Consider the following 22,524-nt stretch of genomic DNA (forward strand, 5'->3'; position numbering starts at 1 on the left):
GTTCAGTTTCATTTTGACGTCCACCAAACATAACACCCATGCACAGTGGATTCTGGTACCACTTAAAGGGAAAAAAACAACACTTAGAATCCAGCCTCACTGTATTATGGCAGACACAAAGATAGCTATCCCAGGGTGGTCGCTGTAGCCAGGTAGGGGTCAATGAAGAATTACACAGAGGTCAAACTTTAAAAATGCTCCATTCATGTTGAAAACTATATCACATTACTTGTCTGATCATAACAATTCCACAAAGGTATAGTTTGGACTATCTATGATGGAATGTTCTGGACTTATGGGGTCAAAACACCAAAAATGGTGACAAAGGTCAATTTCAGTTTACACAGGGGTCAAAAGTTAAAGTTGCTCCAATTTCAGTAAAAAATTATGCAAATTATTGTTTGAGCTAATAGAGTTATAAAAAGGAATAGTTTGCACCATCTGTCATACTTAGTTATCATGTTACAGGGTAACATATGTCACATGACATAGAATTCATTGGATGTTGACCTTGTTTGACTTTTACTTTGGAGACAAAGCATTCAACACAGTCAAAACTACACAGTCTTCTCAGGGGGAAGCATCGATAAATCGTGAGGCGTTGGGTTCCATCTCTCACACTGAACATTTCCTTGTGGTCTTCTTCTGGTTTTCCTAACAGCATACAGCTTACACAGCTCTGCCACAACTTCACTCTCAAAGTCTCAACTTTGGTCCCGAGTGCAGTCTCTCAGGGCACTCCATATGGCAAATGGACTGCATTTATATAGCACTTTTCCATCTGCATCAGAAGCGCAAAGCGCTTTGCGATGCCTCACTGTTTTTTTTCCCCACTGTTTAAGGTTTTTTCACACCGGGCCTGCATAGAGTTGCTTGGCCTGGCTCACCTTCTTCCATGGTTTTGAAGCTTCACTGCCTGCAAAGTTCAGCAGAATCCAGTAGGAAAAATAAAATATAGCAACGCAGGTATGTACTGATAAAAAATGAAAAAAAAAAACAAAAGGATTTTGTAGGACTGGTGTAGGGTAGCATACAATTGCGCAGGCATGGTGTACAGTAGTGCAGTGTTACGCAGACTTTAGAGGAGTGTTGCACAGATCATAGTTCTCTACACCAAAAGTCTGGACCCCTTTGCGTCCGTCAGCGTATCGCCACATAGGGCTGCATCATCTCAGCGTAGTCAGTACCAGGGGTGGGCACAGCTACTAAAAAAAAAAAGCTAAGCAGCTAGCAGATACGCGGAACTGTGCCCACCACTGGTACGGAACTCAACATTGGCCCAGTGTGAAAGGAGCTTTACTGTCACTGTTTCAGTACTCCGGCAAACTAATTTCTTTCAGGATAAATTAAGTTGATCTTCTTATCTTATGCCAGCAAAGAAGTGCTCACTAACGGATTTGGACAGATTTGTGACTAATATTTGAGAGAAATAGGTCTGTTGTGCATATAGAAAATGTTTTAGATCTTTGACTTCAGCTCATGAAAAATGGGAGCAAAAACAAGTGTTGCATTTATATTTTTGTTCAGTGAATGAACGCGAGTGGGCATGATTTATGTTCTCTCCCTGAGCCTTTGTCTCATCACATAACTGAACCAAGTCATCTCTCAATCTGGCAAGTTCTTGTATTTGACTCTGCATCTATATTATAATAACCAAGTGGCCTCTGTGTGTACGTGCATGTGTATGGCCTCAATCACAGAGAAACTGGGGAGAGCTGACATTTGTAATTTGGTATGCTTATGTATTTTGGGTCAAGGATGAACACTGCAAAAATGCAAAAAAAGTTGGAGAAAATAGCAATTTTAGCTTACCAGTAAACAATGGACACTGTGCTGCAATGCACCATGGGAGTTCAGGATTTTAAATGTTGTTAGTGTGGTACATGTTACTTTAACAATGTTAGTGTTATTGATTTGTGTTTTTGTAGTTCAGTTGGTTTAGTCAGTTTAGTTAAGTGTCATGTTGTCATTACCATGAGTGAAGTATATTGCTTTTGATGTCTTCTGCCGGTCTCCATTTGTGCATATGTAAAATTAAAAGCAATAGCTCAGTTGGTAGAGTGAGCCATCTTATGACCAAATGTTCAGTGGTTTGAATCCAGCTCCCAACCAGTCAAAAATCTGCATGTTGCCATTTTGTCCTTGGGCAAGATACTTAACTCACCTGCCAGTGTATGAATGAGGTGGTCGGAGGCGCAGAATGGCAGCCATGCTTCCGTCAGTTTGCTCCAGGGCAGCTGTGGCTGCACTGGTAGTTTACCGCCACCAGTGTGAGTGAATGAAAAATGCAACTTGTAAAGCATTTTGGGTGTCTTGAAAAGCACTCTATGAAGCTGAGTGATTATTATTATATTTAACTTTTGCAGTAACACCAGAACCACTCATTACACACGTCCCCAATTTGGCACAAATCTGAGTGCCAAGACAGCGCGCACCTGAATAAATCAGGGTGGCATCAGGATGCACCTGGCAGGTCTGGACGGAGTCATCTCATGCAGCACTACACTGCCACCTCCTGGCCATCATTTGTAACATCAGGATACCTACTTCAACCCTTCATAAACTTGAGTGGTGGGACAGGATTAGGGGCCCAAATTACCACTTCGCTACACACACACACACACACACACACACACACACACACACACACACACACACACACACACACACACACACACACACACACACACACACACACACACACACACACACACACAGAGCTCTCATAAATCTGGTACATATATTATACATTTTAACAGCTTTTCACTGTAATTTCAAATAAAAATGTCTTAACTTTGTTTAAACCAAAGCAACACAAAGGTTTGCCATATTTATTGGCATCATTTGCATTTTTTTTTCCCTCAACTGAATTGCCACAGCAGTTCCAAATGTTTTACACCGGACGCCTTTCGTGACATCTGTTTTGTAGAATGGGGAACCTTCCTCACTGGAAACAAGTTGGCCACCACACCCTCTAACAATTACTTCTGAATGTGGATCTGTATTACCAGGTGTTTTTTTTCCCCCCTACTTTCCACTCAGGTGTGAAAACAATGAGCAATAGAAATGAAAATGATCCATGGCTGCATTTAATTTAATGGAATAGAAGAACACAAAGGCCAAAAAACTTGGGCATTTATTCTGTATTGTTGGATTTATTTACCATTTCTATGACAAATTTATACAGAAATGAAAAATTCTTATCAAATTGCTTTTTTGATGTTTTATAACAATACAGCTGTAAATTTTATATTACGTCAAATGTTTGAGCTGCCTCTCCCACAACTCAAATATCAAGATCACCTAAGAAACGTTTCCAGTGTTTCTTGGTCATCTTAACAATGCCGTATTTTCCTGAGCCCACTAGATGGCAATTTCATTTTACAAAGGGGTTCAAAGAAAACTCAAGTACAGTGATTTGAACTCTTATTTGCTTCATGAAACCTCATTTGGCCGTCACCAGCCTCAAGACCTGAAAAACCTAAAACAAACTCAAAATATGCACATTAGGGTCGGGGTGCTGCCCTGCGACAGACTGGCGTGCTGTCCAGGGTGTACCCCGCCTCACACCCTGTGACTGCATGGTGCCAAGTGTAATTAAGATGGGTTAGATAAACTTTGTTCTATTAAATGCATTGACTAAGTGCATTCTTTCTAAAAAAAAAAAAATCTTCCATGCCACAAAAACACTTCAGCCGTTACTGCAATACAGTATTTATATTAATGTCTGTTGAACCGACTGCAATCATTTTATTTTCCTTTTTCGATCGCATTCTAATTTCGCTGCCCTTCTGCAGTCAAATTTTAAACAAAGTGACCTCCTGTTCCACCAGCTGTGTCCCAGACAGTCCAAATTGCTTCAAGGGGAAGTGTTGAGACAGTAAAGTATTAAAACTCATTCACTTTCTGTCCTGAAAAACTACAATGACAAGAAGAAGAAGAAGAGTCTGTGTGTACAAATCTTTTTTTTTTTGTTTGTTTTAATAATGTCAGAGTTCATCGTGGCGCAGCGGCTCCTGGCTGGGTTGGATGAACACGCCCTCCATGCTGCGCCACCAGTTGTGTTGGTTGGGCGAGCTCATGCCGTGCACCTCGCGCTGGCCACGAATGGGGTGACCATACTGCTCTCCCGTCACACTGAGGAAGACGCCGGTGCCCTCGTGTTTGAAGCGTACAGCCTCGTCGCGCTCCCAGTGAATGCCCTCACATTGCACTAACCACACGTCCAGGTCGTCGCCCTCGCCGTTCTCACCGAAGGCGCTGACCTCCTGTGGATGCAGAACAGAGGCAGAAAAGAAGAAATCATTGACAGTTAAAACATACAGGCAGGTGATAAATAGGAGGAGGAAACAAAACAACACCAAGAGGTCACTGACAAGTTTGAAAATGCCATGAGTCGCGTTTATGGTCAAAAACATGATACCACAATAATTCTCCATTCCTTAATACTATCAGTTCAAATTATTATGACATTTATATATGTACTGCTTATACTTACAACATGGTGAATTTACTGTGAAATGTTTTCTTAACCACAAACACGCCTGGTTTATTGTGACCATTTGCAGTGGTGTCATTGATCAAAACCCTGGTGGAGCTCACATTAAACTACACAAAATATTAGAAAATGTTAATATATAGACTTCATGTGACAATCGTATAATTTCCAGCTTCATCTTTAGTGAAAATTGTTCAGGTTTGTGCTAATAGAATACGTTTCACTGAAACCCATCAACCAGTTTAGGAGGAGTCGTAATTACAAAGTCAACATCATATGATGCATCAACTGAGCACAAAATTCTAATTGTCTCTCCTTAAAAACATCTAGCTGAAAAATTTTCCATCATGTGTATTTTCACATGGTGTACTCAAACTGAAACCCACCAATCAGTTGAGGAAAAAAAAAATGCTTTTGCTTGCTTAGGGCATAAAAATACTTCTGAAACCAATGAAAAACTGATCATTATCCAATAAAGAAAAGTATTACCTGCAATCACTTTTCACAAATTGGGGGGGGGGGGGGGGGGGGGGGGGTGTTAACGTTTGTTGCAATAGGAATGTTTTGAGTGTTTTAAAATGGGATTTTTCCATTGATTCATGGATGAAGAACAATCAATACTGACATTAAAATTGTAGGGCACCAGCCACAACACGTGTACATGTTAACAGCACTCCCCCTGGGTCACCCACTGCTAATTAACTAAAATCAGGTGTGCTCAGCCAATAAGGAGCCTGGAAACATCAGGCCTAACTAATCAGCTGTAGTTGGAGGAGGTACTCGATGCAGCAGATAAAAAAAAAAAAAAAAAAAAAATCCTTCAAATGGTGATACAAGCACCAAACATTACTTTTTTTAAAAAAACCAACTGGCCACTTGAATTTTAAAATCGGTGGTCAGGTAGGGGTCAAAATTTGAAAATGCGCCAATCAAATTGAAAACTATACCACATTATTTGTCTGATCATGAAGATTCCAGAAAGATATAGTTTGGACTAACTATGACTGAATGTTACGGAGTTATGGGGTAAAAACAACAAGAATGGTAAAAAAAAAAAAAAAAAAGGTCAGTTTCAGTTTGTACAGGGGTCAAAAGTTAATGTTGCTTCAATTTTGGTAAAAGGTGATGCGAATTATTGGTTGAGCTAATCAGATTAATAAATTGAATAGTTTTGACAGTGCTGAATGTTTGGTCTCCAAGGTAAAGGACAAACAAGGTCAACATCTATTGGATTCTATGACATGTGTGACATACGTTACCCTGTAACATAAACTGCATGACACATGGTCCACATTGTTTCTTTTTAGAACCCTGTCAACTCAACTAATAATCTAAGGAGTATTTGTGCCAATTTGAAAATTGTATCACCATTTGCAGGATTCCGCTCTAAATATTCTATTATCTGTTGCAAGACAAGTGATCTCCATCCAGGACCAGGGCCGGTGAGCCCTGTTTGATATGCTGCATTCATGATGACTGTAAAGTCGTAAATCCCCAGTCAGGAACTTCTGAGCGCCAAAAAGTCTGCATTCACTTGAACAACTCTGAAAGCAATATGGATGCCCACAGTAATATATTTTCACTTTGTTGTTGTCTTTAAAAGGAACACACCTATAATTTATTACAGCTGCTTGCTGTGGGTAAGAAAGACGGAAAATGTCACATGTATATTTTTATTTGTTACCTCCACTAACAACAATTACTGCAGAAGTCTGGAAGGCTGGAAAATTTTGCCAACATAAAAATGAAAACATCTCGCATAGAAAAACAAACGATTTCTTCATTAACAATTAAGCAGCATTTGTAACATTACTGTCTGCATAGTCACGAATCACAATGGAGGTCACCAGGATTATAGTCTTTATGGCATCAAGTCTGATAAATCAGAGAACTGAATTCCACCACCCACCAAAAAAAAAAAAAAAAAAGTTTGAGCCATAACAATACAACCTGAACATGTGTTCAAACTGTTTTGTCTGAGTTGGAGCTCGTAATTTCCAACTTTTTGATCTGTCATGAATACGCAATACAGTATAGATCCCTTCAGCCTGCTATGAATGGTGCCCTCTGCTGTTCTCTCACAGCCACTGCAACACCAGCTTTAGGGTCTGTCCACAGAGGTTAATGAGTACTAGAGTCCGCAGTCGCACTGAGACGTGTCCCGGCAAGGAGAGGTGGTCGCCATTTTCAATCAGGGTAACTCAGTAGGCAGTGCGCACTGAGTCTCTTTGAGAAACAGGTGCAAAATGCTGGAAAGCTGCGCATGTTGGCAAAGCCAAACGGAGGAAGAAAGGAGGCAACATTTCCTTCCATAATTAAACAGTTTTGGTAATTCTTGTTACTTTTTCCGTGACTTTTGGGCAATAAACTGGTGTAAAGTGTCATGGCTGTAAGGCTGAAACGATTAGTCGAGTAACTGGAATAATTAGATTACAAAAAATGTTTGAGGCAAATTCTGTGCCCCGAAGCTTTGTTTATCGTTGTAGTACATATGCCAGGCCTGGGTGTGGCGCTGTAACGTCCCCAGAAAAAAAAAGACTAGAGCATGCACATATGTCGTATAAACGCTAATGAATTTAGCATGAAAAGCTACAGCTTTCCAATGTGACACACAGAGTAAAATAAAGCCTTTTAAGAGAAAGAGGGTCCACACTGATCATCTGAAATAGACTGACTGCACATTTAAATTCTGTTTTTAAAAAGCACACGGTCCGTTCTACGTGGGGAGTGACTATTCGCCCAGCAGCCGGCTGCTGTCTCTCTCTACCCGGTATGAGGGTCTCAGCACTCCCCTCACACCGGGCGAGTCGCAGCTCCTTCCCCAGCCACACTGACAAACAGTTTCTGAAAGAAGATCCTCTCAGCAGAAGTCCACTCTTTCTTCTATGTTTTGCTCAGACTCGCACTGAGTCTTTCGCCTTTTAATTTTCGCTTTTTTGGGCAGCACACAACCCTTAAACACTAACTTAAATAAAATTTAAAAAAACTGACTGCGAGGCTTGCATGTTCAACCTCCAGCTGAAACGCATCTGCTGAATCACAGATAGAGAGGGATTAAAAAAAAAAAAAAAAAAAAAAAACCTTAAAAAGTGGTTAATAAAACAAAACAAAGGCACATCCCATCACCATTTCAGCAAAATGTCATGACTTTGGCGCAGCAACATTGTGCCATTGCTTAGCCGTGAACTATTGATGATGTTTAAAAACGCAAACGTACTTTCTATCCGATACTTTAATACTTTCCTTACATAAGTTGATGTAAATTAATTTTACTGGCTCCATATCCAGGTCAGAACAGCATTTTAACATGTATTTTGCGAGTTTTTTTCCCCCCCATGTGTGTTTACTCGCGTATCCGCCTTGAAAATCTTGGCTGTGTGTTTAGGGTCATTGTCCTGCTGAAAGATGAACCGTCACCCCAGTCTGAGGCCAAGAGCGCTCTGGAGCAGGTTTTCATCCAGGATGTCTCTGTACATTACTGCATTCATCTTTCCCTCAATCCTGACTAGTCTCCCAGTTCCTGCTGCTGAAAAACATCCCCACAGCATGATGCTGCCACCACCATGATTCACTGTAGGGATGGTGCCTGGTTTCCTCCAAACATGATGCCAAAGAGTTCAATCTTTGTCTCATCATACCAGAGAATTTTGTTTCTCCTGGTCTGAGAGTCCTTCAGGTGCCTTTTGTCAAACTCCAGGTGGGCTGCCATGTGCCTTTTACTAAGGAGTGGCTTCCATCTGGTCACTCTACCATACAGGCCTGATTGATGGATTGCTGCAGAGATGGTTGTCCTTCTAGAAGGTTCTCCTCTCTCCACAGAGGAATGCTGGCGCTCTGACAGAAAGAGACCATCAGGTTCTTGGTCACCTTCCTGACTAAGGGCCTTCTCACCTGATCACTCACTTTAGACAGGCAGCCAGCTCTAGGAAGAGTTCTGGTGGATTTGAACTTCTTCCATTTACAGATGATGGAGGTCACTGTGCTCATTGGGACCTTCAAAGCAGCAGAAATGGTTCTGTTCCCTTCTCCAGATTTGTACCTTGAGACAATCCTGTCTCTGAGGTCTACAGACAATTCCTTTGACTTCATGCTTTGTTTGTGCTCTGACTGTCAACTGTGAGACCTTATATGTAGACAGGTGTGTGTCCTTCCAAATCATGTCTAATCAACTGAACCGCCTCCAGGTGGACTGCAAATAAGCTGTAGAAACATCTCAAGGATCAGTGGAAACAGGATGCACCTGAGCTCAAGTCTGAGCTTCATAACAAAGATTCTGAATACACTTATGTACGTGTGATTTCTTTTTTTTTTTTTTTTGCATATTATATATATATATATATTTTTTAACCAGGTAATGATGTTTGCAACATAATTATGCCATAAGATTTATGAGGCGCTTGCTGAACAATTTGTCTCACGTGTCCAACAGTCTGACCTGTGTTCTCTTCTCTTTGATCTGACCTGGTTATTTGACAGCGGGGAGCTGAAGTGGTGACTGTGGAGGTTCCGTCCCGTCTTCATGTGTGTGATGCGGATGGCCTGACCGCACTTTATGGCCATCCCGCGGTTGCATGGGTGATTGGGCTTCCCGCGAATCTGCCAGTAACTGTTGCCGTCATCAGCGTTCTCCACTCCGGTCACAGACTGCTGCCCGCTACCTACACACAGACACAGACAGACGTGTCAGTGCTCAAGACGAATGGTTGGCAACTGTAAAAGTAAACTATGGGAAACTAATTTTTATACATTATTGTCCATGCTGAGAAAAATTATTTAAATGATGAGAAGAAAGTGCCACCTCTTTCTTTCAGGATGACTAGCGTCATATGGACCAGTGGTGGCAGACCACAAGAGGGTGACAAAGCTTACTACTAGAGGAGAAGGACTTGCTCTGCATTGACTCCAGACAATGGGACAGAAATTCCAGCTTCAGTTGCACCTGTTATTACTTTCGGGTGGCAACATGAAACCAGGCATTCTTGGTCATTTGCTGCTACAATGTAAACTCTCACAATCGGACACATAATTTCATTTTTGGTCAAAAATGCTTTGAAATTTGGCAGAGATTTTTTTGTACCACTTTACACACAAAAATAAATAAATAAATCACAATTCAATATTTGAAGCCCAAAGTTCAAATGGAGTAAAAAATTAAATGGACTGGAATAAATCACCATTATAAGTGATTGTGCTGGATGGAACACCAGTCCAATACAGGTTGCTTGCCCAGGCGAGGCCGGTGCCCATTTACACATGGGTGGACCGGCACAATCCAGAATAAGTGTCTTGTCCAAGGACGCAGACAGGTAGCATGTGCAGGACTTGAACCCAGGTCTTCATAAACCCTACACCTGGATGATGCCCAGCTTGCACGTGGGTGCAAAGATTACAGTTACTTGCCCAGTTACGGATCATCGCTGGTTCCGGATCACTGCTGTAGTATTTGTGCCGTCATTTCTCGTAATCCATGCGAATAAGATAATATTTGGTACCAATGGAAAGACTGATGTTTTGTCTACAAACAACCACAAGCTCAACCGGATCCAGCTGTCCTTGTGATCAGCAGAGGAATCAAAACATCCTGGTGTCTGAGGTGTGCACGCTTTTTCTCACTCACTCATTCCTGCAAGTTTGAAAGTAACGATTTCTAAGATGTAGCAAAGGTGAGTTAGCCATTCGGTGTCTTTGGTTCTATAATGGGAAAATACTTACTTACTTGGGTAGAAAATGTCAGTGTCTTGCTGTTTAATTGCTGCACGCATTTATCTCTGACGCAAAAATTTGCCGGTTGTAGATCACTGAAGCAGCAGCCTCGTGTCTGTAGTTGTGAGCCATGAGTACTTTGGGGGTCATCTCAACATCACGAATGGGCATGAATGTGGGGGCTTTTACTTTTTAATTTGGGAGAAATCTCACCTCCACACTAAACTAAGTAAATTCTCATTTAATAAGTATAATTTATATCATTTTGTGTTCAAAACACATTCTTGGGCACAGTGTGTATCATTCTGCATTAGAAGGGCTCCAGCCAGATGCCAGGAATGAACCCAAAGTGACACAGAGGGTCATGATCCAGAACCGGCAAATGTTTGCACCACACATAATGTGGCTTCACACTTTAAGTAGAAGGGCTACCCCATCCAGACTTTTTCAGCTAGATAACATCCAAATACCCAATACAACAATACCCAATAAAAGACATTCAGTTGCATTATGGCTCCGTATAGCGGGACTTTAAAAAAGGTGATCCAGAACTGGGCAACCGTCTACTTGCAACTTCAGGCTAAACAGTATTTCCACCAACCTGAAGAAGCTGTTCCACGAGATTCAGTTGTTTCAGACACCAGAACCCTAAACACCAGATGGCCAACATCCTGGCAGGAGAATCGGGCTATACTTGTTTTAATTTTTTAAGACATTACATTAATACACCATTGAAATCAGTAAGGACAAATGCTTTATCTATTTTTTTCAGCACGCTCTATTATTCATGTAGAAAGCGTCAATCCAAACTGCATTGACACGAACACAAAATTGCGTTTTTTGCCTCCTGAGCAGAAAGCAAAGACCCGTACAAAATTATTTAATATATTTCCTGAAAGTCTTACACCGACTCTTCCATTCGGCGTGCAGCAAATGCAAATCCATAAGGTTTATTTAGATTAAGTCGTATTTCAGACCGATTTCATTGTAGGAAATTGATACCACACAGGCACAGTGATGACTGTTTGTTTAGACGTTTTTCAACATGCGGAATCGTACCCGTTGTTTTTTTTTTAGCTACATTAAACGTAAGAAGGTCTGATTCTCTGACATTATTTAGCTCGTAAAACGTTCACGAGTGAAGCATATGTTGGTGTAAAAGTACCTGAGCCGTACTTGACGTCGTGTGAGTGAAGGCGGACGTTGTGTCTGGTGTTCAGCAGTTTGACCAGTGAACCGCAGGTGACATAATTTAACGTCGACTCTTTTCCATCGCAGGCCGAACACAAAAAGAACAGCAACACAGACTTGACGAAAAAACGAACAGCTTGAATTAAATCCATCTTTCTGACTGAAAAGATGAGCAGCACGTTCAAAACTTACAGCTGATGTTAACCAATCAATGCCTGACAAGTCCCAAAACACGGAAGCAGATGGCGTAACGTGATTAGTTGCAGAGAAGCCATGTGAAGTTACCGGAATTGTATTATCCGCCACATTGCCTCACCCAAAAGCAGGTAAACGCCACTTTTGCTGTATTTCAGAGTGGTTTTGTCACTGAAAATTAATTTTCCAGTGTTTTTGCTGTGGTTTTGTATACTGATTTAGTCTTGTGGAAAATAAGTTTTCACTCTTTTTTGACATTTAGTACATTAATGTTTTGAAAATGCAGTTTCTTTAACATTCTTTCAGTATAATAATGATAAATAAATCTTTTTATTTTATTATTTTTTATTATATATCTTGTTATTTAAAGTAGACCTGCATTGAAATAAATACAGTCAGATCTTTGGACCAAAAAATGACATATTTACACATAAGATCCTTCTGAATGTAGTAAAGTAAATCTGCAAGTCCAGATCTGTCATTCAACGGAGAAATCTTCATTTAAAAATGATAAATTTACAGCTAAAATTTAACCCTCCGCAAAACTGTCAGCACATCCGGGACACTGCCGAGACGTCACGGACAAGACCCTCTCCCAGCATGCATTCCGCGCGCCAACTGTAATTTGTGGATTTACGTCAGTTTGCATCTGCACCTTTTTCTTGTCTTATACGGAAGGATCTACTTTTTAAAACTTCATATTGTCTTGCGGTATGTTTGGTGAGTACACATTTCTTTTATTGTTGCTTGAAAATGATTTTTGGGGACTACGCCCGTTTGATTGAGTGGTGTCGCATTGAAAATCTACTGTCTTTCACCTCCAGTGTTACGGTCGCGGGGTACGGAGGCGGGACCCGCAAAGAATCCAAGTCATTAAAAAGATATAAACCTCTCTCAGCGGCCACGGAGCTCTGCGGCTCCGATTACCGAGACGTGCGGCGCTGTGGATTTTGCCGCAAGAAGTCTGTCCTTGTGAGCAACAGGTGTCACCGGCTGCTCCGCATCAAAACAGCGAGCGTAGTCTCTGGACTTGTGCCAAGTTGGCTGCACCTCCATTCAGTAGACAGGGATGTGGTGCCGGCTGCACAGCAGACACAGGGGTGTGAGTGGCCCGCGGCGGCATTTACCGAGCGCATGCACTTGGTAAGCGCATCGGAGGCAGTGAGAGTGGCGTCGGGGAAGAACGTCGCCCGCTGATCTGAGCATGCAGAGCTGTATCTCACATTCATTGCAGCTTACTTTTGGATTTTGAAACCAGGACGTATATAACAGTAACATTACTAACAGATAAAATCAGTTTCAATGCGGGATCGGATTGAAGGCGCGAGCGCATCCTCTTGTCCCCGACGTCATGGAAATGATCCGGATATACAAACTGTTTTCGCGTAGGGCTAAATTTTAGCTGCAAATTTGTCATTTTTAAATGAAGATTTCTCTGCTGAATTACAAATTTGGGCTTACAGATTTACTTTACTGCATTCATAAGGGTCTTATAAATACATATCAGCTATTTCTTTCTGAAATCTGACCACATTTATTTCAATGCAGGTCTACTTTAATACAATTTGTTTTTCATTTTTGTGTTGTCTTTTGCTTTCAAGCAGAATTATATAGTTATAGTACAACCCTAATTCCAATGAAGTTGGGACTTTGTGTAAAATGTAAATAAAAACAGAATACAATGATTTGCAAATTCTCTTCAACCTATATTTAATTGAATACACCACAAAGACAAGATATTTAATGTTCAAACTGATAGACTTTATTGTTTTTGTGCAAATATTTGCTCATTTTGAAATGATGCCTGCAACATGTTTAAAAAAAAGCTGGGACAGTGGTATGTTTACCACTGTGTTACATCACCTTTCCTTCTAACAACACTCAATAAGCTTTTGGGAACTGAGGACACTAATTGTTGAAGCTTTGTAGGTGGAATTCTTTCCCATTCTTGCTTGATGTACGACTTAAGATGTTCAACAGTCTGGGGTCTCCGTTGTCGTATTTTGCGCTTCATAATGCGCCACACATTTTCAATGGGTGACAGGTCTGGACTGCAGGCAGGCCAGTCTAGTACCCGCACTCTTTTACTACGAAGCCACGCTGTTGTAACACGTGCAGAATGTGGCTTGGCATTGTCTTGCTGACATAAGCAGGGGCGTCCCTGAAAAAGACGTTGCTTGGATGGCAGCATGTCTTGCTCCAAAACCTGGATGTACCTTTCAGCATTGATGGTGCCATCACAGATGTGTAAGTTGTCCATGCCATGGGCATTAACACACCCCCATACCATCACAGATGCTGGCTTTTGAACTTTGCACTGGTAACAATCTGGATGGTCTTTTTCCTGTTTTGTCCAGAGGACACGACGTCCATGATTTCCAAAAACAATTTGAAATGTGGACTCATCAGACCACAGCACACTTTTCCACTTTGCGTCTGTCCATTTCAAATGAGCTCAGGCCCAGAGAAGGTGGCAGCGTTTCTGGATGTTGTTGATGTATGACTTTCACTTTGCATGGTAGAGTTTTAACTTTCACTTGTAGATGTAGCGATGAACTGTGTTAACTGACAATGGTTTTCTGAAATGTTCCTTAGCCTACGCGGTAAGATCCTTTACACAATGATGTCAGTTTTTAATGCAGTGCCGCCTGAGGGATTGAAAGTCACAGGCATTCAATGTTGGTTTTCAGCCTTGCTGCTAACGTGTAGAAAATTCTCCAGATTCTCTGAATCTTATGATTATATTATGGACTGTAGATGATGGAATCTCTAAATTCCTTGCAATCGAACATTGAGAAACATTGTTCTTAATCTGTTGGACTATTTTTTCACACAGTTGTTCACAAAGTGGTGATCCTCGCCCCATCTTTGCTTGTGAACGGCTGAGCCTTTTGGAGATGCTCCTTTTATACTCAATAATGACACTCACCTGTTTCCAATGAACCTGTTCACCTGTGGAATGTTCCAAACAGGTGTTCGTTGAGCATTCATCAACTTTCCCAGTCTTTTGTTGCCCCTTTCCCAGCTTTATTGAAACATGTTGCAGGCATCCATTTCAAAATGAGCAAATATTTCCACATAAACAAAAATGTCCATCAGTTTGAACATTAAATATCTTGTCTTTGTGGCGTATTCAATTGATTATCGGTTGAAAGGATTTGCAAATCATTGTATTCTGTTGTTATTTACATTTCACACAATGTCCCGACTTCATTGGAATTGGGGTTGTTGTAGTAGTAGTAGTAGTTGCTATTTGTATATCAGTCACTGTTTACCTGATCTTGTTATCAGTCAGTGAATGCATTATTAGGCAGTGCGCATGTGCAGAGCTCCGATGTGCTCGCGGTGTGTCTCTCTGGCTCTGTCCACACCGCATCTGTTAAAGGTACGTTCAAGACAACCACCCATGTTATTATTATATTTTATATGTTGTTATTATACACACCTTTAAACATGGTGTCAGAAGTTAATCAAACTTTTTTGAATGCGTTTTTTTCTGCTACTATTTTTCACGAGGGAAGGCGACTACGTGGCAGAGCAACATGGTGATGTCACCGACTGACCAACCGAATGGTTCCCCCCTAAAAATTGGTCCTCCCTGCCTTCAACTGTGCACACGTCATTTGGGACCACAACAGCACGTCTGCGTCTGACTCTCTACACCCAAAGCGATCAAAAGGAATAATGTGATTATTAACCATCAGATGACAAAGTAAACCATCTTAAATCATTCTAAAGTCAGTTTTAAGCAGAAATGAAGTCGTTTTAAGCAGAAACAAGGTGATAATCAGTGAGTCGGTACTGACACTCTGAAATTAAAGATGGGTGAGTGCGACAGCAGCACGTCAGACTCAGACGTGCTGCTGTCGCACTCACCCATCTTTAATTATGAAATAATGCTGAATTTATGTGGAAACGATTGTTGTACAAAAGCTTAAAGATATCTGTCGCTGAGACTGGAGTGCAGTTTGAAGCAGAAACGAGGTATGGTATGGTATGGCATGGTATGATTTTATTTCTCAGGGACAGTGCACAATAATACATTGACCTAAAAAAACAGGAAAGATGCATTGTGCCAGGTTATAGCAAAAAATACTAATTTCCACCTGTAGTCCCTGGACAGGTTCATGTCTAACTATAAATAACAGGTGATAACACTATGTAACAAATTTTTATTTTTGTTTTGTTCCTGGGTACACAGTGTGTTTTCCTAACCTGTTATGCCTTAAATAAATAGAAAATAGCTGTTATTCCACAGAAACTTTGCTTCTGTGATCAGGACAATGGTATTTTGAAATTTGTCTGTTTTCAAGAATATTCTTGATTCGCCTTCACTACTACTGAGTAGTCTTCTAGAATATTCTTGAACTGCTAGAACTGTCTAAAATTTTCTAGACGTTTCCAGAATTATCTAGTAATTTCAAGAAACTTTTAGAACTTTCTAGAACATTAAAAAAATAAAATCAAAGTTTGTGCTGAATGTAGTCATTTTTCCATAGACTTTAGACATATATCTTCTTTGTCTTTCGGCTGTTCCCGTTAGGGGTCGCCACAGCAGATCAATCGTTTCCATCAACACCCTGTCCTCTGTATCTTCCTCTGTCACACCAACCACCTGCATGTCCTCTCTCAGCACATCCATGAACCTCCTCTTTGGTCTCCCTCTTCTCCTCCTGCCTGGTGGCTCCATCCTCAGCATCCTTCTCCCTATATACCCTGGGTCCCTCCTCTGCACATGTCCAAACCATCTCAATCTCACCTCTCTGACTTTATCTCCAAACCGTCCCACCTGAGCTGTCCTCTGATATGTTCATTCCTAATCTTGTCCATTCTTGTCACTCCCAAAGAGAATCTCAACATCTTCAGCTCTGCCACCTCCAGCTCTGCCTCCTGTCTTTTTGTTAGTGCCACTGTCTCTAAACCATACAACATAGCTGGTCTCACTACTGTCTTGTAAACTTTCTCCTTCACTATTGCTGATATTCTTCGGTCACAAATCACTCCTGCCACCTTTCTCCACCCACTCCATCCTGCCTGCACTCTCTTCTTCACCTCTCTACCACACTCTCCATTACTTTGAACAGTTGACCCCAAATATTTAAACTCATCTACCTTCACCACTTCTACTCCTTGTAACTGCACTATTCCACTGGGCTCCCGCTCATTCACACACATGTACTCAGTCTTGCTTCTACTGACTTTCATTCCCCTTCTCTCCAAAGCATATCTCCACTTCTCCAGACTAGACTCAACTTGCTCTCTACTCTCACTACAGATCACAATGTCATCTGCAAACATCATAGTCCATGGGGACTCCTGTCTGATCTCATCTGTCAACCTGTCCATCACCACTGCAAACAAGAAAGGACTCAGAGCTGATCCTTGGTGTAATCCCACCTCCACCTTGAATGAGTCTGTCATTCCGACTGCGCATCTCACCGCTGTCACACTATTCTTGTACATGTCCTGCACTACCCTAACATACTTCTCTGCCACTCCAGACTTCCTCATACAATGCCACAACTCTTCTCTTGGCACCCTATCATAAGCTTTTTCTAAGTCCACAAACACACAATGTAACTCTTTCTGTCCTTCTCTGTACTTTTCCAACAGTATTCTCAGAGCAAACACTGCATCTGTAGTGCTCTTTCTCGGCATGAAACCATATTGCTGCTCACAGATCTTCTCCTGTTTTCTAAGCCTAGCTTCTACTACTCTTTCCCATAACTTCATGCTGTGGCTGATCAGCTTTATGCCTCTGTAGTTACTGCAGCTCTGCAAATCACCCTTGTTCTTGAAAATAGGAACCAGCACACTTCGTCTCCACTCCTCAGGCATCCTCTCACTTTCCAAGATTTTATTAAACAATCTGGTTAGAAACTCTACTGTCATCTCTCCTAGACATTTCCATGCCTCCATTGGAATGTCATCTAGACCAACTGCCTTTCCACTCTTCATCCTCTTCATAGCAGCCCTCATTTCTTCCTTGCTAATCTCTTTTACTTCCTGATTTACTCTCACCACATCATCCAGCCTTTTCTCTTGCTCATTTTCTTTATTCATCAACTCTTCGAAATATTCCCTCCACCTTCTCAGCACACACTCCTCACTTGTCAGCACATTACCATGTGCATCTTTTACTACCCTAACCTGCTGCACATCCTTTCCAGCTCTGTCCCTTTGTCTGGCCAATCGGTACAAGTCCTTTTCTCCTTCCTTACTATTCAACTTCTTGTACAGCTCGCAATATGCCTTTTCCTTTGCTTTTGCCACTTCTCTTCTCGCCTTACGCTGCATCTCCTTGTACTCCTGTCTACTTTCTTCATCTCTCTGACTATCCCAAAACGTTTTTGCCAACCTCTTTCTCCTTATGCTTTCCTGGACCTCTTCATTCCTCCACCAAGTCTCCTTGTCTTCCTTCCACTGTCCAGATGTCATACCCAGTACTGCCCTAGCTGTCTCCCTCACCACATCTGCAGTACTCTTCCACTTGTCCAAATTGCTTCCCCTCCAACTAGTGCTTCTCTCACCTGCTCGCTAAATTTCACACAACAGTCTTCCTCCTTCAGCTTCCACCATCTGATCCTTTGTTGAGCTCTCACTCTCTTCTTCTTCTTTACCTCTAAAGTCATCCTACAAACAACCATCCTATGCTGTCTAGTGACACTCTCTCCTGCTACCATCTTACAGTCTGTGATTTATTTTAGCTTGCATCTCCTATAAATAATGTAGTCCACCTGTGTGCACCTTCCTCCACTCTTATGTTACCCTGTGCTCCTCCCTTTTCTTAAAGTAGGTATTCACCACAGCCATTTCCATCCTTTTTGCAAAAACAACTACCATCTGTCCTTCCCCATTCCTATCCTTGATACCATATCTACCCATTACTTACATTACTTAATTACATTACTTCCTCATCACCTCTGTTCCCTTCACCAACATGCCCATTGAAGTCTGCTCCTATCACCACTCTTTCATGCTTGGGCACACTCTCCACCACCTCATCTAACACACTCCAGAAATCTTCTTTCTCTTTCATCTCACAACCTACCTGTGGGGCATATGCACTGATGATATTCATCATCACCCCTTCAGTTTCCAACTTCACACTCATCACCCTGTCAGACACTCGCTTAACCTCCAACACACTTTTAACATACTCTTCCTTTAAAATTACCCCAACACCATTTCTCTTCCTGTCCTCACCATGGTACAACAACTTGTACCCACCGCCGATGCTCCTGCTCTTACTTCCCTTCCACTTGGTCTCTTGCACACACAATATGTCTACCTTTCTCCTCTCCATCATATCAGCCAGCTCTCTCCCTTTACCAGTCATACTACCAACATTCAAAGTCCCCACTCTCATTTCCACCCTTCTAGTTTTCTTCTTCTCCCGCTGTTTGTGGCAACATTTTCCTCTTCTTCATCGTCTTCGCCCAGCAGTAGCCCAATTTCCACCGGCACCCTGTTGGGCAATAGCACCGGTGGTGGACGTTGTTAACCCGGGCCGCGACCGATCCAGTATGGGAATTCGATTCTGAGTCTGCATAGTTGGGTTGGCTTGTTTTACGCCGGATGCCCTTCCTGATGCAACCCTCCTCATTTATCCGGGCTTGGGACCGGCACTCAGAATGTACTGGCTGCACACCCCATGTGGCTGAGTTACTTTAGACATATATATTATATATATTACAATATATTATATTGAAATGTAACACTTAGAAGCCAGGAACAAAAATTGTGTTACAGTGAATCACTGGTGATGCTCAGAAATGATGCTATTGATGGTCCAAAATCATGCCTGCGCACTGAAGGCAGGGTGGATCAATTTTTAGGGGTGACCATTTGATCGACAATACCGACAACCCGACCCGCTGGTCTTTGATGCTAACAGAAGAGAAGAGAATTGGCGTGTCTTTGAGCAAGAATATGATATCTTTGTGGCAGCAGCGCACTCTGACAAACCAGCCTGCACGCAAGCATATATTCTCCTCAATTTAGCGGGTCCAGAAGACATTGAACAGGAGCAGTATTTTGTGTATGCACCGGAGATGAGAGACCCCAGCGAGGGAGGAGGAGTCCTAAACCCAGCAGAGTCCAAAGAAGATCCGCAGTGTCTCAAAAGGAAGTTTCAGGAGATATGCAACCCTCAACCCTAACCCCAACCCTCAACCCTAACCCTAACCCACCACTTCTTCTCTACAAGAGTCAGACAGAAGTCAGACTTCCAGAGCAAGAATTTTAGCTGAGGAAGCTTCTGCGATTTGAAGCGAAATGTCCTCGCGTCAAGCAACTCAGTCCAGTCAAAGATTCAAGCTTCTGTACTATTGCAACCCTCAAACCAATGTTCCAATGGAAAGACACAAGTTCAACACACAAAATCAGAAAACTGGTGAGACAACTGGCTCAGATGTCATGGTAAAGGCAAAAAACTGCAACTTTGGAGATCCATATGAAGAATTCATCAGAGACAGACTGGTCTGCAGGATCAATAATGACCATATGAGAAAAGTATTGCTGCATGATTGTGATCTGACCCTAGCTAAAGCCGGGTTCACACAGCAGGAGAATTAGGCCGATATCAGACCCGATCTTCCCCTTCTGACAATCTTAAGGACGCCCCGACAATCGTGATGATGCTAAAGATAATCTTATCGGATCTTCCTCCCACGTGTGGTGTGTTCAGAGCGCTCTGATCTGCTCGGAAGGGCGTCTGGAGTGCTCCAATCGCAAATCTGGGATATTCAACATGTTGGATTGTCTTGGCCTGATATCGCAGCGTGTGTGGTGTCCTCCAACCACAAACAAGCACACAGCCTGCTGAATGTGACGTGCAGCCAATCAGAAAGCGAGGTGATGGACACACGGAGCGGAAAATAAAATCAAAACAGCTGTTCTGACTTACCAGAAAGTCAGGTGGTCGCAGTGTCTCCACTCCTTTAAAGAACGCCTTTTGTTTTTTTTTAGTATTGTTTTTTCCCTCTGTTGTAAATAGTCCACAAAGTATCTCCATTTGTTTACTCTGAAGTCACGTTTAATCTTGAGAGATTTTGCAAGATTTCCTGTCTGAGCTGGGAATGTTCGTGTGTGAAATCTGTTCATGTGTGGTGTTGTTCTTACTGTGTGGCTGAACGCCACACACTGTATGACCAAACGTGTCACATTCATGATTTTTTTTATCTTCACATGTGTGGTCTCTCAGGTTTCGGAAACCTAGAGATAATTTTAAAATCCTGTCGTGTGAACCAGGCTTAAGGCTATCTCAATATGTCAAATACACGATATGACTGAAGAACACAATAAAACGCTGGCCACTCCTCAGCATCTAGCTTCACATGCTGATGCTGTGCAAGCTAAGCACATGGAAAAACACCACCACGATTCAAAAACCAAAAGGCAATTGGAGAAGTCTGACATTATAAGCTGCAACAACTGTGGAGGTTCTCATCCATCAAAGAGAGACACGTGTCCAGCTTTTGGTCAACAACACATGCACAAACTGGAATCACTTAAAAAAATGCTGCAAAGCAAGACAACAACACACATACAACAAACCAGGAGAACAGATTATCAGCTGGAGCCAGACAGCAGTGAGGAGACTTTTTATCTTGATGGCACAACACCATAAAATGCTGTCAGTTCAACCACGACACAGATTAGAAGACACGGAGAAGCTTTTGTCACAGTAAAAATGAATGACAGACACATTAAAATGTAAGGGAACAAAGGAGCCAGGTGCAATGTTTTGTCAAAAAGACATTTGATATGTTTAAAGACAAATCAATGCATGCACTAAATCCACTAATCTTGTTGCATGGTGGTAGCAGAATAAAACCCTTAGGAAGTGTGACGGTGCACTGCCATCTAGTGGGAAAACTCTGTACACTGCCTTTCTACATTGCAGGAAGATGTTTTGCCATTGTTGGGGCTACGTGCATGTAGTGAAATGGGGCTTGTTACTCTCAGTAAAAATGTCCACCAGTTAAGCCCATTGGACACTGATCTATCTCATGAGATCCAAGCAGAATACAGTGATCTTTTCTCAGAAGAGCTCAGACAAGCTGCCTGTGACCCACTGAGTGACACTTGACCGAGAGGTGAGACCGATGGTTCGTCCGGCACACCGTATTCTGGTAGCCATGAAAGAAAGAGTCAAAGACTGGGTGACATCTATGGTTGCTACTAACAAAAAGGACAAACAAGAAATCAGAATTTGCATCAATCCACCAGACTTACTGCTTTGAAAAGACTTGATCACCCGATGCCCACTGTGGAGGAAGTGGTGTCACACATGTCCAGTGCCACTGTGTTTTCTGTTTTAGATGCAAAGAGCACATTCTTGCAGATTTCACTAGATCATAAATTCTCTACTCTATGCTAATCACTTTTAGCATCCCCTTTGGTCGGTACAGGTTTTTTAAGGATACCGTTTGGACTCAACTCTGCCAGTGAGGTCTTTCAGAGGTCCATGGAACAGATTTTCACAGGTTATCCCTGTGCGATTGTCGTCAATGGCATCATCATTGCCATCAAAGATGTGTAGAAACATGACACCATTCTGAGGAAGGTGCTCGATCGTGTCCGAGAGGTAAACTTGAAGTTAAATCCTCTCAAGTGCAAATTCCATTTGAACCAGGTCAGTAATGTCGGACACATTCTTATCATTGAAGGGCTTAAAGCCGACCCATCCAAAATAAAAGCGATCACTGGCATGCCACCTCCTACAGACATCCCAGTGCTACAAAGATTTCTTGGAAAATTCATTCCAAACTTCACTGAGCTTACAGTGCCACTACAACAACTTACACACAAGGACATAGATAATTGGCAAAGCTTCTGGGGAAAACCTGGTCTTGTTAGGAGAGACGGCATCCATCCCACTTTGGATGGAGCAGCTCTCATTTCTAGAAATCTGGCCAATTTTCTTAAATCCT

At 42.0% G+C, this 22,524-nt stretch overlaps 1 protein-coding gene across 1 annotated transcript; it reads right to left on the minus strand.

Moving 5' to 3' along the window:
- Nucleotides 1-3,950: 3,950 nt before the first annotated feature.
- sdf2l1 (stromal cell-derived factor 2-like 1) lies at nucleotides 3,951-11,625 on the minus strand. Its single transcript, XM_034171332.1, has 3 exons — nucleotides 11,367-11,625; nucleotides 8,960-9,156; nucleotides 3,951-4,268 (listed from the first exon to the last, which is right to left on the minus strand). Exons 1-3 carry the CDS (start codon nucleotides 11,542-11,544, stop codon nucleotides 3,990-3,992), a joined length of 654 nt encoding a protein of 217 aa, XP_034027223.1. The 5' UTR covers nucleotides 11,545-11,625; the 3' UTR covers nucleotides 3,951-3,989.
- Nucleotides 11,626-22,524: the final 10,899 nt, after the last annotated feature.

The sequence above is a fragment of the Thalassophryne amazonica genome, chromosome 5 (assembly GCF_902500255.1).
Source record: "Thalassophryne amazonica chromosome 5, fThaAma1.1, whole genome shotgun sequence".
NCBI lineage: Eukaryota > Metazoa > Chordata > Actinopteri > Batrachoidiformes > Batrachoididae > Thalassophryne > Thalassophryne amazonica.

What these genes read in the sequence shown, in the direction of transcription:
- sdf2l1 (XM_034171332.1), bottom strand. Translation starts at nt 11,544, where the DNA reads ATGGATTTAATTCAAGCTGTTCGTTTTTTCGTCAAGTCTGTGTTGCTG. An exon ending in CGACGTCAAGTACGGCTCAG is followed by an intron (nt 9,157 to 11,366) that starts GTACTTTTACAC and finishes GTCTGTGTGTAG; the next exon opens with GTAGCGGGCAGCAGTCTGTG. An exon ending in CCCCGCTGTCAAATAACCAG is followed by an intron (nt 4,269 to 8,959) that starts GTCAGATCAAAG and finishes CTGCATCCACAG; the next exon opens with GAGGTCAGCGCCTTCGGTGA.